The 12,304-nt window shown below is 42.5% G+C and overlaps 1 protein-coding gene across 2 annotated transcripts in view; it reads right to left on the bottom strand.

Annotated features, from left to right (window-relative positions):
- Positions 1-3,642, bottom strand: part of TMTC2 (transmembrane O-mannosyltransferase targeting cadherins 2) — a 449,167-nt gene extending 445,525 nt beyond the window's left edge. For both annotated transcript variants that reach the window (XM_008004151.3, XM_073020981.1), the window contains exon 1: positions 2,617-3,642. In XM_008004151.3, coding sequence (XP_008002342.2) covers positions 2,617-2,699 — 83 coding nt within the window. In that variant the 5' untranslated portion in view covers positions 2,700-3,642. The remainder of the gene's footprint in view (positions 1-2,616) is intronic.
- Positions 3,643-12,304: the final 8,662 nt, after the last annotated feature.

The raw sequence follows: 12,304 nt of genomic DNA, 5'->3' as shown, positions 1-12,304 counted from the left end.
AAAATGATTTAGTTAAGCATGTCAGGAGTAACAGCCATCTCCCTTGAGCGCTTCTCCCTTCACTTCCGGCACTGACCTCTCCTTACAGAACTGTATTTCACAAAAGTTCCTGGGGGGCAGCAGAATCCACAGGTCTAGTTTAAGCAATGTTTTAAACATGAATCTTTGCATCTGAAATGGAGTAGTGGAAATAAACAAATTATCATCATCCTACAGTTTACACTGGGCTCCCCAGCTCTCCTCCCCCTTCACACACCAGTGAGTTACAGTAGTTAGACAGAAAATATGTCAGAAAAGAAACAATTTATAGTGTAACTTTGCAATGAATCATTTGAACAGCAAAAAAGTTCAGTGCTCCTATTTATGTGTCTCATAATTTCTAGGATACATAAAACCTAAGTTTGCTACTCGTAAGATTTCACATTCTAAGAATATGTGATGGCATATGCAGTTATGCTAAGAAATCGGTGTAAAATACACTTTTCAAATTGTAGCAAAGTATAATTCACACTTATAGGGCCTCAACATTGTATCAATATATACTATCTAGACGTCATATTGAGCATGCTATCAATAAAATGATATGGGCAAATAATCATACTAAATTCACCTATGTAGCTACAAGATAGAAGTCATGAATTTTAACACTCCATTAGACCTATTGCATCTGAAAAACTTACAACTGTCAACCATCAAAGCACAACTAATTTATCGTCACACTCACACCTTCTTCCAAGTTACAAAGTCCAGTGCTAACACTTCTGATGACTCAAGAGCACAGAACAATTATACCCACAGAAAAATGCATATCCAAATTTAGCTTTAATTTTTAAAGAATGGATACTTCTGATATGTACTTTCTTAAGGATTAGACAGCAGTTAACAAGGGCATACAATAGGAATATTTGATTTTATCACAGTGTTCTACAACAGGTTAGAGTATTATAGTAAGTTTCTTTTTTTAAATAAGCTCTATATTCTCGGTTTAAAAGCTTCCTATCCAAACCGCCCCCATCAGAGCCAGTAACTGCCCACACTGACCTAAGCTGGTTTTAGTAAAAAGTCACCCATCTTTGGTAACAAGGGCTTTTTCCACGAATATGCTAGAAATAGCAGGTGCACCATTACACAAAATTGGAGAGAACAGAAATTTACCTCACTCCTACAGACCATTTCTCAGAGCATGCTGTGTAGTTGCTAAATCAGTATGCTGCATAAAAGTTAAGAAAAAATGTATATTTAACAGTGGCTCCCTATCAAGTAGCCTCTGATAGGCACTACATAAAATGCATTAAGACGGGTCTGCTGGATGTTCTAGCAGCTATTATCAGGTGATTTCTTAACAGAGATGTGAAGATGCTTTTAGCAGGACAATGGGCACACCAGAGAATACAGAGTGGACTAATTATGACCAGAAGAAGATTCTGCCTTCACCTCCCCTCACTGTCAACCACTTAGCTTAAGAGTTCACTCACTGCCTCGCCCTAACCCTGGGGATCCATTCACTTTCCACAGCCCAGAGAGGCTGCTGAAAAGCTGTCAAAGTAAATCTGTGCTCACTTTTTGGATGGTTTAATTTCAATGGAGCATGAAACACCCCAGGACGGTTAATAAGTTTAGCCAGGCGTGCTGTTATCCCTAATATATTTTAATTATGCATCTGTTTTAATTGTAATCAGATCAAGGCACCGGAAGGACACAAATTGGAATTTTCCCTAATGGATATAGGGGCTTTTCATCACTTTCTAAACACAAATAACGTTTGAAAGATACGTAGAGACACCAAAACAATGGTGACATTTTCCAGAAATCGATGCAGTATCTTTGACAACACAGTTCAGGTCTCATTAGCCACCCAAACTAACCTAAGTGCAGAAGACAACTTCAGTCTCTAGGGGCGTCTTCTTCTCCAATTAGTACAAAAGAACCACTAACGTCTAATGTACAACTCCCAAACAGAAATGAAAGCCGAGGCTTTTATAAAGTGCTGCCCAATGGATTGGTGAAGGAGGCTAGGGAGGTGGGAGAGACCATCAGCAGCACTATTTTGGCTCAAAGTAAAAGTCTGTACACGTTAAAAGGTAAAGTTAAAGCAGAGAACGATCTCTCTTTTCACAATTTTGACAACTATCAAACATGTGTTTTAACTTCGGGAAATAAAAGTGTCCCATCAAAAAAAAAAAAAAAAAAAAGAAAAGAAACGGAACAGGGAGGATCTATCAGGGATCGAGGAGCGGCTTCCTCCCAACCCAGACGTAAAATCACTTAATGTGCTTTTGTTGCATCAAGGAATACCTAAGACTTTTTAATTTAATACGCTCATTAAACAGTTTCCCAAATTGCCGGGATTTCCGCTAAGAAACTCAAGCGTCTGCCAACAGCCGAGAAGCAAGGGCGAGAACCTGCTGCAAACTAGGAGCGGAAACTCCCTCGGCCCGCCCAGCGCGCTCACGTCCCGGGTGTTTGATTTAGGTGTTAATGTTTATGTGTTGCCTAAACCATCAGGTGCTGAACCAATTCCTCCAAGACGCACTTGGAGCCTTAAAGCGGGAAGCTTCAGAGCCACCGCGGAGTATGCCCCCTGCAGCCCGTCGCCCCTTCCTCTCGGCCCCTTACCTGTCATCATAGCAGAAATCCGCACTCAGGGTGTTGAGATACAAGGCGAGCCCCAGAGCGCTGCTCACCAACTCTGCAATCATCTCTCCACCGCCTTCCCTCCGGCTCGGTTCCCAGCGCGAGGGCAGCAGCGGCAACAAAAAACAGAAGCATCAATCCCCACCTTCCGCCGCCTTCTCCTCCCAGCTTCACTTTTCCGTCGCTTCCCCACCCTCCCTCCCTCGGGTCCTTCCAATCCACGACTCCTCTCCTCCTCCTCGCGCCCGGCTCCGCAGCTCCTGCGTCCTCCCCGGGTGCGGGCTCACACCACACTCCCCATGCCCGGCGCCCGCAAGCGGTGAGCGGTGTTTGGGCTCCGCGTTCCCCGGCGGAAGCGCAGGGCTGGTCTTTCGCGCGGGTCGCGGTTCCCACCCTAACCCATGGCAGTTTGGGGCGTCCTAGGTGAGGAGTGGGACTCGGAGGAGGTGGAAGGGTGCGGGATGGGGGCAGAGGGACCGGACCGAGCCGGGCTCTGGGACCAGCTGGAGGAAGAGAGAGAAAGAGGCGCGGGTGGGAGGGACGAGGCGAACCGCCTCCCCTCGCCGCCTCCCGGGTGCACTGCTCCGGTGTCGCTCGGGCGGACTCCGGCCGCCAAGGCGGCTGCTGCACATTCACTGTTTATTAGCTCCCTCCCGGCCCCAGCCCCAGCTCCCTTCTCCAATGAAGTGAGAAGCGGTGGCTGGAGACTCCACAAGCTCCCGCGTGGGGTTCTCGACGCGGCCCCCCGCGCCTGCGTGACCAACCCTCCATCCCGGCTTGGCCCAGCCCCTTTCTCCACCCAGATCCTCCCGGAAGGCTCCTCCCACCCTGCTCCTCGGGCTGGAGGCTCCACCCACACTCCCTAGCCTGGAGGCTCCTCCTACCAGCCTCCCACCCTCTTGTTTCTTTCACCTTCGATTTCACTCTGGAAAGCCCCCGGGACCCAAGGGCGACGGCTGGAAGACAGCCCAAAGGAGTAGCTACAGTGCGCCTTAGGAGGGGAAGCCGGGAGAAAGGAGGCCGAGGAGGAGGTGGTCGCTCGCCCCGCTGCTGTCTGGCAGCGCCTGGCACGACTGAATCTCAGCCACAGCGCTGTGTGTGCCAAGAGCTGCCAGGCGTAAGTCCGGTCAGCTGGAGAGACTTCTGAGACCAGGAGAGGAAGAACAGGTTTGGCGACTGCTGCAGCTTCGGTTGTCACAAACACACGGGCGATCTCTCACGCACACGGTGTGTGAGACTAAATGGGACAGAGCAGGTAGTATTGGAGAGCTTGGAGGCAACTTAGGAAGGAGAGATTTCAGCTCTTAGCCCACGGTTGGCCCCAATGTCAATGGAAAGACCTGTAGGGAGAGAAATGTTCCCTCCTTCAGTAAGGTTAAAAAGAAAGGATCCCAAAAAGGGAAAGAAAGACACACACACACACACCGCAGCAACTGCCCAGGGACCCCTTCGTGGTTTCAGGGGGACTGTAGGGTTGACCCTGAGAACACAGGAGAGAAACCTCTAGTGCAAGCCGGTACAGTACTATGCTTAAATCTAGTAAGGCGGGAAGCTAATGCCCTTTCCTTTCCGCTCGGAGGCAGGACTGGATGGAAAACATCCAACATGATGAAATATGGTGTAGAATGGTCTGTGTAGAACAAGCTCTGGGTACTAAAGTTGCAAGACCGAAGAGGACCCAGGGCTGCCTGGCACGCCTCCTCCCGGCTGGTCGCCTTTCTGGCCTGGCGAGTGGCTCCGGTGGACCGCGATGAACACTACTGCAGCGCCCCCTGCTGCATAGTAACCACAAGGTGTGGAAGAGAGGTCTGTTTTCCATGCGGGCCGACTGGTTCCAACCAAGAGCAGCACCTAACCAGCAAACTCTCCGAAACTGTGGCAAGAAATTGAGCCCCCTGGGTGTTTAGTGGCCTGAAAAGAAAATGCCATGGTTTGGGTATCTGTAGACCAAAGCTACTTAGTTTCCTGATTTCACAAGGAAATCTGAGAAATCTGTATTGGATACACACAGATAAAATGATGAGTATTAATATCATGCCGTCCACAGTAGCACATATTTTTGTGCCCTCGACAAATATATGTAAACAAAAATAAAAGGAATTATATCTTTACAGGTAGGGACTGATCTTTTACCCATTTCCCCCATAACCTTTGCTCACTTGAAAACTTTGAAAATTGTATCAGTCCATCACGTTGCTCTGTGTCTCTCCAATGCACTTACATGCTGAGATATATATAGTATAAATAAAATATGTATATGGTGTCCTAGAACACTGAAGGAAGAACACATACTGTGGAATCAGATGTTTAAGTTTGAGTGTATACTCTGCTATTACTATTCGGGCGATCTTTGGCCACTCAACCTCTTTGTGACTCTGTTTTCTAATCTATAAAATAGTGATAATAATAGTACTTTTGAGTACTGTTATTATGAGTATTAAAGTAGTTAACATATGTAAAACACCTAAAAGGGACCAGGAAAATGCAATCGAAGTGTTAGCTAGTATATCATTATTACTATGCTTTCTAGCTTCCTCATTTCATTTCACTTGTTAACAAAAACCTGGACACTTACCTCCAAAACACATCCTACCACATCTTTACTACTTGAGTCCACCCAGCTACCCTCATCTCCTGCATGGACAAATGCAGTAGCCCTCTAAGTGTTCCCCATACCTCTACCCCTGCAATGCCTGCCTTCCCCAATTTTAACTTTAGGCAGAAGTTTCTTTTGAAAAACCTATACATTCCCAATTTTTAAATGTTCCACAACTTCCTATTGTATTTTTAAATTTCCAACAACTTCCTGTTGTACAGCTAATAAAACTAATTCTTACCATGGCCAGCCAAGCCTTCATTTAGCCCAGACTAGCCCTCTTGCTTCACGTTGTGTTCATATGTGTACAACATAGACATCCTTCTCAAGAACTAACCATTTTCTCTTCCTCCTGCATGAGGTGCTTCTCCTCAAACCTTCTCTAGCTCCTTCTCACCATTCAGGTCTTAGCTCAAATGCCATAACCTCAGAAATAAAGTAGGCTCTCCCCCATCAATCTCTATCCAACTACCATGTATTCATTTCTTCATAGTATGTATTAGTATCTGGAAGCACCACTGAATGGAAGCTCCACGAGGTCAGGGATCCTGTCAGTCTTGTTTTCCACATAAAACCCAGAGCCTATAACATCTGGACAAGGAGAAGAAACTTTAAAAAGATTGTTAATAAATGAACAAAATAAATGTGCTTAGGAGACACTATGTAACAGCTGAAAAATCTACAAATTTTCATCGCTGATTTATTGTTCGTTGTTAGTGTTAAAGATCATGAAGTAGTAACCAAGGAGAGAAGAAGGGAGCAGGTTCACAATTTTTCAGAATGCATCAAGTCTGCAGGATTACCCGTCATGGGGAGTCACATGGACAGCTCTCTTCAGTTATCAAGAGGACTCAGAGATGTAAAAATATTAGAGAGCTTTGGGTTCCACATGCTAAAAGCTTGTAAGCCTTTTCCAGAGCTGTGTTCATTTTTAAGCCTCCAATAGTTTTATTTTAATTTTAATTTTTTTTTTTTTTTTTTTTTTTTTTGAGATAGAATCTCGCTCTGTCGCCCAGGCTGGAGTGCAGTGGCCCGATCTTGGCTCACTGCAACCTCTGCCTCCCGGGCTCAAGCGATTCTCCTGCCTCAGCATCCCCAGTAGCTGGGATTGTAGGTTTGTGCCACCAAGTCTGACTAATTTTTGTATTTTTAATAGAAACGGGGTTTCACCATGTTGCCCACGCTGTTCTTGAATTCCTGACTTCAAGTGATCCACTTGCCTTGACCTCCTGTAGTGCTGGGATTACAGGCATGAGCCACCATGCCCAGCTATGGCTCCAATAGTTTTAAATAAATGTTATACACTCCTCCATCTCCTTTTCTCCTCTCCCCACCTCCCAATACCTCTGAATTAGAAGACTAGGTGACTGGGAGATGTGCTGTAAAGTGGCACCTCTTGCTTTCCCTGATAAATAGAAGGCTGAAAACCCAGCTGTGTTCGAGAAATCCAGTTGCTTTTAACAAATTTTTCTATTATAATTTAATGTAGGTTTCAATATCCTTCCAGAGCATTAAGCCATGGTCTCTTTCAGACTGCTCTCCAAGGGCTGAGAAGCAGCCAATTCCTGCATTTTCTACCTTCCTGGAACAACTTTAGGAGGAAAATCAGATTAAAGATGTCATCACTATTGTTGGAGATCATTTAAAATCTGGGGACATAGCTTTTTAGTTTATCAAGGTGTACTTATTCGATGTGAGATTGCAGCATCAGTTCTGAATATGTGTATGTTCTATTTAAAGCTACTGTTGCTCTCCACAGATGAAGGAAATTAGGATGGCTGGCTTGAATTTTCTACCTTAGACACAATACTGGCCAAAAACGCGCTAAGCCCTTATTTTCCTGAAGTAGGTTCCACACATCTGCTACCTCACCACTTCCTCAATGAATTCCTTTTTATAGTAGCCCCGACCTACCCTGCATTTGTTCTGCAGTCCCAGTCCTTTGTTGTATAATTCATACCTTTGCAGTGCCAGTTCCTCAGGGTAAAGTTTTCCTTATTTGCCTAAGACATTTTTAGTTTATTGTGCAATACTATCTTCCCTTTGGGTGTTGCATAAATATTAACTAAAAATCCACATCTGGTCCTGGTCGTCATTTCTATTTGTCCTAATATAACTTCTCTTTGAACAATTCATTTGGAAAGCGTGCCAAGGGTGAAATGTGGCACGTCAATTCTCTTGCTGCACAGAACGCTTCTTAAAGTGCCTACAGATTTGGTTATTTATGAGCAGGAGATTTGCGCCTCTTCCTTGCTCTCTCAATTCTAAAATTGTACTGGGCCAAAATAATTACAATCTTCCATATGTTTTCTGAAAAGGTATCCAAGTATCTCCTTCTAAAATCTTAACAGATTGACTAAGAAGCAGAAAAACACTAGTCCAGCAGGTGAAACTGCCTGTTTAGGGAGGTCAGAACAGAGCTGTCTGCTGGGGGGACTCATAAGCTCTGGGATTTACTCAGGAAATAACCCTGCAGGAGAAAAACAACAGAGCATGGATGAAATGTGGGTCAGGGAGCTGAAACAGGCACATGGGCGGCTTGGCTAACTAATGACTGTAAGTGCATTGGCTACACATGTTACATTTAGATGCTTCCCAGCATACCATAAAGTGCTGTCCTGCAGACACTACAATGTATAACATCACTTTATCCCAAGACTTGTGATCCATTAGGAATATAAGTAGAACAGGGCAGGCACGGAAACAGATCTCGTCACCTATATCTCAAAACTGGGACTGTCAAGAGAACCAGCTGCTAGCAAAATAATGATCACTTTAAGAATCTCACAGTCTCCCCAGCTTCCAATTCTGAGAATGTGGGGGTGAGGGAGGAGACAAGGAGGAGGAGGAGTGTAGAAATAACATGTTAATAACAAGATATGAATAATTGCAGAGATGTTGAGGCTAATGATAGAAATCAAAAACTCAATCAAGAAAAGCAAGGACAGCCTCTTTTGTAGAATCTCTCTGAATGCATTCACACGCACTGATATAAACAGTGATCAAGAATGCTCTAACAGCTTGAAAAATTGCACCGAATATCAGGAAACCGAGTTTTGATAAGCCTCAGATTTTTTAAGGAAGATTAATTTTGATGTGGACATTGGTTAAATTCACCAGCTATTCATGAATGTTGCCTTGATGTTCAACCCACACGAAACTTTTAAGCCAGTGTCGTCCAGCAGAACTTGCTGCAGAGGTGATTTTCTGTTGCACTGTTCTTTAGTTACATGTGGCCATTGAGCAATTGAAATGTGGCTACTGTGACTGAGGAACTGCATTTTTAATTTTGTTTAATTTCAATTAATTTAGTGATATGTGGCTAGTGGCTAATTTATTAGACAGAATAGCGTAAGCTGTCAGCTGACAAACACCACTTGTGTTTTCTGGTAGATTTCATGTAAAAGCCAGTTAGTTGTCAACATCCTCCCACAGCTCAAAGCTTTAGCCCTGAATCATTTGATATGAACTTCTGTGCTCCCCATGGGTGACCTGCTTTTATTTATAAAACGGCTACCAGCTATTGAGCATTTTTCTAGATGTTAGGCATCGTACTAAGCCCCTTACATTTATTATCTCATTTAATCCTTATAACAGCCCAGGGAGGTAGGTACCGTTACTATCTGTATTTTGCAGATAAGGAAAAGGAGACACAGAGAAGTTTAGTAAATTGCTCACGGTCTGAACAGCCTCTCAGTGGTGGTGCTAATATTTGAACTTATGTCTTTTATTCCAAAAGTCTGTGCTTCAACCACTACTCAGTAGTCTCGTTCCTTATTTTTCCTTTCAAAAGGCCTCATCCCGGCAGGGCGCGGTGGCTCAAGCCTGTAATCCCAGCACTTTGGGAGGCCAAGACGGGCGGATCACGAGGTCAGGAGATCAAGACCATCCTGGCTAACACGGTGAAACCCCGTCTCTACTAAAAAATACAATAAAACTAGCCGGGCGTGGTGGCGGGCACCTGTAGTCCCAGCTACTCGGGAGGCTGAGGCAGGAGAATGGCGTAAACCCGGGAGGCGGAGCTTGCAGTGAGCGGAGATCCGACCACTGCACTCCAGCCTGGGTGAGACAGCGAGACTCCGTCTCAAAAAAAAAAAAAAAAAAAAAAAAAAAAGGCCTCATCCCACTTAGGATCTACCTCAGGAGAGGGAATTCCTGGGCACAGCCACGATGCTTTGGTTAAATTAATCTTTCTTCTTTCTTCTTTCTTCTCTACATGCCCTCAGATCATTTTGGATAGAATACTGTGGAAGCCTTTTTGGTCTACCACTTTTGCCTGATTTTTCCCCAATCTGGTGTAGAAACCTGCAAAGAGTATACACTTATGTACAACAGAAACCCTCCCCCATAAAATACACACACACACACACACACACTTTTAATAACAAATATATTCAACTCATACATATACATTTTTTCTAATACAATACACTGTATCCATTAGAAAAATAGGATAGGCCAGGCGCAATCCCAGCACTTTGGGAAGTCAAGGCAGGCGGGTCATGAGGTCAGGAGTTTGAGATCAACCTGAACAACATGGTGAAACCCCATTTCTACTAAATTAAAAATTAGCCTGGCCTGGTGGCCCACGCCTGTAATCCCAGCTACTCGGGAGGCTGAGACAGGAGAATCATTTGAACCTGTGAGGCAGAGGTTGCAGTGAACCGAGATCGCCCCACTGCACTCCAGCCTGGGAGACAGAGGGAGACTCCATCTCAAAAAAAAAAAAAAAAGTTAGGATAAATAATCTAACCCACACTGAAACACAATAATGAAAGTATTAATGTAAATTATAATTTGGAAAACCAAATACAAGATTTGCAGAAGTCAATATTATCATGTTAAAAACCCCACTACAAATTCACACCTTACATGTTTAATCCACTTATTATTCCTCTGAAATGACTAGAAAGTCTGTTTGCAATTCGACCTATTAATCTAATAATAGGTAACAAAATCAATGTATTTAAAACTTTTGCAATAGATTTAATGAAGTTCTTCATTAAAAATTATAATTCATAATATTATTATTTTAGTAATTATAAGTGAATTGCATATTTATAGCCTTACATATAGACTTCCACTATCTTGTGTTTCTCTTTCCAAATGTCCTTCCTTTCATCTTTTTTGGTCCTTTCTAACCTATTCTTTCAGTTTTCCATATTTTGCTCCTACAAAAGCATTTAAAAGTTAATGCACAAAACCACAAAGTCACCTTCATAAGTGTTGTAAAGATCTGTCCTGAGATATACAAACTAATAAAATAGATTGTCTGCAATGATTGATTTGAAGCAAAGACATTTATTTCTTGGCAGGCAGTTCCACAGAGTCAGTCCTTGGATTGAAGTGGACAAATGATGAAGAGAACATTGAATTCATCAGTCCCAAGCTGAGCACAAATGGGAACCTATCTCAGAAGCGCTCATCCTCTACAACCCGCTCCCTGCATTAATCACATGCCACTGCTAGGCTCAAAGGCTCGTCAATTTTTGTCCTTGGATATTCATTTGTTCCAGCACAATTTGTTAAAAAAGTCTATTTTCTCCAATGAATTGCCTTTGCATCTTTGTCAATTGACATATATATGTATGTATATATATGTGTGTGTGTGTAGGTCCATTTCTGTGCATATATACTGTCTATTGATTATTTTGTCTATTTTTATGCCAATAACACACTGTCTTGATTACTACACCTTTATAAGTGTTGAAGTTGGGTAGTATAATTTCTACAATTTTGTTCTTCTTTTTGAAAATCGTTTCCAAACCCTGTTTAATTATAACACTTAAAATTTGATTTCCGTTTGCTATTATAAGTCCCTATAATTTGGCTCTTGTTTTCTTCCACCTCTTTTAAATTTATTTATATCTTGAGTATATTTATATGTAGGTATGTGATTATGCATATGTAGGTATTTAGGTATATGGATGTGATTATGTCTGTTCTCTGAGTTTCTTTGTACGAAAAGCAGAATAAATATCTATGGCCTAAAATATCCATAGCAAAACAGGCTGGGTAGGATTAAAATATGTGAGTGTCATCCCTTCTCATCAATATTCTTAAAATATTTGTTCCACATGTATTTATATTCACAATGAGGAATTTATGATATGCATTAAAAGCAATATAACATTTTAATTTATCTGAAATTATCACTCACATCTGTACTGTCACGTGGATGGCAGTAGTCACCAGCATTCACATGATAAGTGACTTTAATGGATATAGTTACAAGCTTCTAGTACTTAAATTTTTTTCTTCTCTGTCTTTCTCTATCTCTTGCATATTAATGCCTACAAAACATTTTTCATTTTTCTGTCGTTTATGTTCTATCTTCAGTTTTACTGTTGTGATGTTTCAGAACCAGACAGTATCTTTGGAAACATATCAGTGTTTAAACTTTGGATATAAATCACTGATTCTCAACAAATATCATATACCATGTGTTCTAGTCAGTTTTAACATTTCAGCTGACAGCAACTACAGACTTTAGTCTCAGGGTCGGTGGCAGGGCCAGTACTTACAGGGCCATGTACTTACCGGGGCATACTTCAGAATAGCTAGTGGAGATAGGCTGATTCTGACCCAGAGTAGTTTTGAGTTGCAATTCAAGGGATGGATCGTTTTTACACTTTGCCACTCATAAAAGGATTTACATATGCACCATATATCTAATTAATTCCATTGGTGACTTGGTGTCTCCAATAGATCAGTTGACCCATCCTTTAACCTGGCTTTGGATACACATGTCAATATCTGCCCAAATAATTCTACTTAAAGCTAAGCGCTCAGGCTGCCCACATGTAGACCTTGTTTGAACGCAATGTCTTTTCTAATCTCTTCATCTCCTTCACAGTCTCTCCTACCCACTGCTGAAACAAGTCAGAGTTCTGAAGTAAGAACGCAAAAGGAAAGGTCTTTATATGTGTTCAGCACTTACTCTGCACAGGCACCATGTCAGGTACTTTAAATACACATATAACTTAATTTTCACAATAGAGAATTGATAGTATTGCTCAGATTGATTATTATTGTTTTTTTCAAAAATGACAAAATTGAAAGTCAAGAATATTA

Source organism: Chlorocebus sabaeus, chromosome 11, assembly GCF_047675955.1.
Source record: "Chlorocebus sabaeus isolate Y175 chromosome 11, mChlSab1.0.hap1, whole genome shotgun sequence".
Classification (NCBI taxonomy): Eukaryota; Metazoa; Chordata; class Mammalia; order Primates; family Cercopithecidae; genus Chlorocebus; species Chlorocebus sabaeus.
Note: the sequence above shows the minus strand (reverse complement) of the source record. Positions and strands in the feature narration are given on the sequence as shown.